The sequence below is a fragment of the Phoca vitulina genome, unplaced genomic scaffold (assembly GCF_004348235.1).
Source record: "Phoca vitulina isolate PV1807 unplaced genomic scaffold, GSC_HSeal_1.0 scaffold8, whole genome shotgun sequence".
Classification (NCBI taxonomy): domain Eukaryota; kingdom Metazoa; phylum Chordata; class Mammalia; order Carnivora; family Phocidae; genus Phoca; species Phoca vitulina.
Genome location: NW_022589711.1, coordinates 21823099 through 21827605, shown reverse-complemented (window position 1 = coordinate 21827605; position 4507 = coordinate 21823099). Strand labels below are relative to the sequence as shown.

The 4507-nt window shown below is 36.9% G+C and overlaps 1 protein-coding gene across 1 annotated transcript; it reads right to left on the bottom strand.

The window, feature by feature from the left end:
• Positions 1-1908: 1908 nt before the first annotated feature.
• LOC116633645 (40S ribosomal protein S6-like) lies at positions 1909-3150 on the bottom strand. Its single transcript, XM_032406228.1, has 2 exons — positions 3114-3150; positions 1909-2700 (listed from the first exon to the last, which is right to left on the bottom strand). The coding sequence occupies exons 1-2, from the start codon at positions 3148-3150 to the stop codon at positions 1931-1933; spliced, it is 807 nt and encodes a 268-aa protein (XP_032262119.1). The 3' UTR covers positions 1909-1930.
• Positions 3151-4507: the final 1357 nt, after the last annotated feature.

Genomic DNA, 4507 nt, shown 5'->3' with positions numbered 1-4507 from the left:
ATTCAGAATAATGTTTGATCAAATATCTGGGCACTGTGGCCCAGCCAAATTAGCACATATAGTTAACCACAAGCCAGAAAGCCAAGGAATCCAGGCAGCTTCTAGAGGATGGAAAAATAAGGAATCCCTAGAATCTCTAGGGAAAATGTAGCCCTTTTAAAAACCTTGATTTTAGCTAGTAAGAACATTTTAGACCTCTGATCTCCAGAACTCTAGAACTGTATGACAACATTTTTTATTTTATTTTATTTATTTATTTGACAGAGAGGGAGGGAACACAAGCAGGGGGAGTGGGAGAGGGAGAAGCAGGCTTCCCGCTGAGCAGGGAGCCCAATGCAGGGCTCTATCCCAGGATCTTGGGATCATGACCTGAACCGAAGGCAGACCCTTAACGACTGAGCCATCCAGGCGCCCCTACAACATTTTTTGTTTGTTTTAAGCCACTATGTTTCCCAGATGTATTTAGGGAAAACCTGGAAACCTGCTTTGTAACAACCGGAAGTTCTCAAAGCAAGTTTTCTTTTTCTTTCTCTCTGTCTCTCTCTCTCTATCAGGTAGGTTTGGAAAATGCCTAAGCAGGCAATTTTCTACAAGTCTTGTCCTTACCTTTAACCTCTAATATGTTTTGGGAATCTCTCAGTCAGAGTTATGATATTCATCTTGTTTAAAATTATTAAAAAAATTATTTAATGGGGCGCCTGGGTGGCTCAGTCATTAAGCATCTGCCTTCGGCTCAGGTCATGATCCCAGGGTCCTGGGATCAAGCCCCACATCGGGCTCCCTGCTCCGCGGGAAGCCTGCTTCTCTCTCTCCCACTCCCCCTGCTTGTGTTCCCTCTCTTGCTGTGTCTCTCTCTGTCAAATAAAAAAAAAAAAAAAATTATTTAACTAGGAAACACTTTTTTTTTTCTCTCCCCCATGACTTTTGCAACAAATCTAAGAAAAACACATTGCAATATTCTTCATAAAATTTAGTGATGGTGTGACTATTTTTCTAGGACATTTCATGACTGAGATCTAAATATTATTAAATAAAATAATAAAATGGATCTTGCCATTTCTATTTATTTCACCAACTATTTTAAAATAATGGATGATACAATAAATAGCTTGTGATATCTAATATCAAAAAATTTGAAAATTCTTTGATTTTTTTTTCATTCCATAGTTCAACTGAAACAAGCAAAAGGAGAAATTTACTTGCTTATTATAACTTTCCAATGTATAATCAAATGACGTTAGGACCATTTTTCATGATATTAAAAGTGAATTGTTCACGGTACTATTATTCTAAATGTGACAATTTTTTATTATTTGTAGTTATCACAAGAAAATTTTATTTTTTAAACTTCAGATTAAAATGAAATTTGACTTATACCTGAAAATGCTCAATTAGTATAATTTAACTTACAATTATGTAAATCAATCTTATGTTTTCAACCTTACACATAGTTATACAGAGCAAAGAAGCAATTGAAGAACAAAAAGATTACTTAGAAAAAAAATGCCCATTTTAATTAATTAATAAAATCAAGTTTTTAAAAGTCATCTAATTGTGCTATTTTTGTTTTCAAATTAATTACACATTGGGTAGAATGAATTATTCATATGCTTTTTCACACTACTCTAAGAAACAAAGCGTTTTTCATTTATTACATTTTTTCTATTTACAAGAGAAAAAAAATCTTTTGAAAAGAAGATACCATTGGTTTTTGGGTCTTCCTTACTATAAATATGTATTAACACCAAAACTTTTGAAAATATGACAGTACTTGTTTTTTGTTGTGCTGGTAAATGTTGCTACATCTTCCAGGGTTTCAGAAGGATACATTGTTTCAATGATCGGTAGTAGATATTTATTTATTTATTTATTTTTATTTTTTATTTTTTTTTGAAGTCTGATCTTATTTATTTGTCACTCTTAGAAAATCTCATTTTTGACTGGACTCAGACTTAGAGGTAGAAGCTCTCAGAGAGGACAGTCTCCGTCTCTTGGCAATCTGTTCCTGGCGTTTTTCTTTGGTCTCCTTCATTCTCTTGGCCAAAAGTTTAGCATATTCTGCAGCCTCTTCCTTATTTTTCTGAGTGTGCTGCTTCTTCCAGGCAATACGCCGACATTTGTGCTGGAGGACATGTGGAGTAACAAGATGCTGAATCTTAGGCGCTTTGGTTCTAGGTTTCTTACCTTCTTTGTTTAGGGGCTTTCTCACAACATACTGGCGGACATCATCTTCTTTAGAGAGATTGACAAGTTTGCAGATTCTGCTGGCTCTTTTGGGCCCCAGGCGACAAAGCACAGTAGTATCTGTGAGTTCAGGAATATCCTTCTCCCCTTTTTTTACAATGACCAACTTGAGAACACTGAGATTGGCATCCACAATGCAACCCTGAACAGATTTGCGCTTTCTCTCTCCAGTCCTCCTTGGTCTATAGCAGGAATACCCCTTACTCAGCAGCAGGCGGACACGGTCATGGGTCGAGACACCCTGCCCCATGGGGAAGCCTTGTTTGTCATTGCCACCACTGATTCGGACCACATAACCCTTCCATTCTTCACCCAGAGCATCAGCAGCAACTTCTGTGGCCATACACTTCTCATAAAAGGTACGAGGTTTGCGTTCATCGTCCACTTCAATGAGTTTCTGGCAGCCAGTAGCTGGGAAAGAGATGTTCAGCTGAATCCTGAAGCAGCCTACCGCCTCTGAGGTGCCATGACAAAGAGCAATAGTAGATATTTAAACCTATACAAATATTTTGTTATAAATCTTTAAGGCAGATCTTTTTCCTCTCCAAGCTGATGTACCAATGATCTGGCCTTCCCCAAATAGACAATAGTTCTCTCAGAATTTTTTAACCATAGTTTTTATTTGATCATTCATAACCCACTCACCCTCCCATTTATCACAGAGTGTAACATTTCAGCTTGTATTGAAATTGAATTTTAATGTCTATTTTATTTACCCAACTAGATATTATGCTTGATATTAAATTACTGTAGCATAAAGCTTGGCCATTCTGTGCATGTATCCCTGGAATAACTTTAGCTAAATAACATGTATATATTTGGTGCAAGTTAAGTATTTATTAATTTAATTTGCCAAGTCCAACAATCACCATTCATTTCTATTTTAGCTTTATTTTCCTCCACCATTTTGCTGAGTAGTCATATTTCCAAAAGTGGAGCATGAGAACTCCCAGAGGTGCATGTTAGGGTGAGTTTAATGTGCTGAGCCACAGGATAAATATGGTCCAATTAGTTCTTTTTGAAAGTTTGAGGAAAATTCCAAAATATGAGTAAAATATTTTTCATATTTAAACAAATATGCACATAATTTGGGATAGAATACAACTCAAGAAGTGTTGCATGTGTAATTGATCATCTTCAGACTCAGTCCACTCACAAAAGTAATTTTCTCTATCATTAAGGACACCATACAATGTGAAACTTCCTGCTCCCTTCCCATACCTTACTGCTGGTTCTCTTGCCTCTTACATTATTTTGGGAGTGTCAATTTTTATTCTCAATATATTTTCCTCGTCTATCTTTTAGGTCCTGTTACTATCACTGTCATCCTCAGTACTTTGTGATAATTTGATCAATTCAAATAAATTCAACTTTTGGAGGGTACTCTTAAAGTTGATATAATCTTGGTTGTATGTAGGAAGGCCTAGCATACAGATTAAATGTAGAGTGAGTCTAGTTGATGGAATACATTCTTTTCACCTTGCTTTTAAAGCGAATTCACAAGATTGATTTTTAATGTCTATTCTATCTACCTTGGGTCTTGAGGTGTTAGTTGGTGTATCCTGAGAAGTGAGTTTGCATATCACATTATAGAATTAATTTGTAGTTTTCTTGTTTGTCTCCTGAACTAAAGAGCGGATATTGTTAGTACTGAAATGGGATCACAGACATAGTTGTTACCCAGGGTAACACATTAAGCACCAATAAGTTACCTACTGTTTCTAGTCAATGATTATTTATTGAGCAAAATGGATTTATTTCCCCTTACGGCAGAATCTAACAAAAAAATTTTGAAATAGTGAGCAAATATCACTTTTCCGGGGGCTAGACGTTTTTGTTTTTTTTTTTTTTGTTTGTTTGTTTTAAAGATTTTATTTTATTTATTTCAGAGGAGATAGAGCAAGAGCAGGGTGGAGGGGTAGAGGGAGAGGGAGAAGCAGAGTCCCTAGTGAGCTGGGAGCTGGATGCAGGGCTCCATCCCAGGACCCTGAGATCATGACCTGGGCCAAAGGCAGCTGCCTAACTCACTAACCCACCCAGCAGCCCCCAGGGGCTAGAGGTTTTGTTAATGACATTTTCCTCTCCTTAATTTGTAATTGCTTTTACATTTCTCAGGGTCTTGAAATGGACTTGCAGCAGTCTCTGCGCTCAGTGCAGAGTCTGCTTCTCTCCTTCTTCCTCCTATCCCTCTGCCCCTCCCCTGCTCATGCTCGCTCTCTCTCCCTCTAAAATAAATAAATAAATCTTAAAAAAAAGAGAGAGA

Excerpts from the sequence above, each read along its gene's own strand:
- LOC116633645 (XM_032406228.1), bottom strand. The coding sequence starts at position 3,150 with ATGGTGGAGGAAAATAAAGCTAAAATAGAAATGAATG. Across the intron at positions 2,701-3,113 it reads AGCTAAAATAGAAATGAATG|AGGCGGTAGGCTGCTTCAGG; the intron begins GTGATTGTTGGA and ends ATGGCACCTCAG.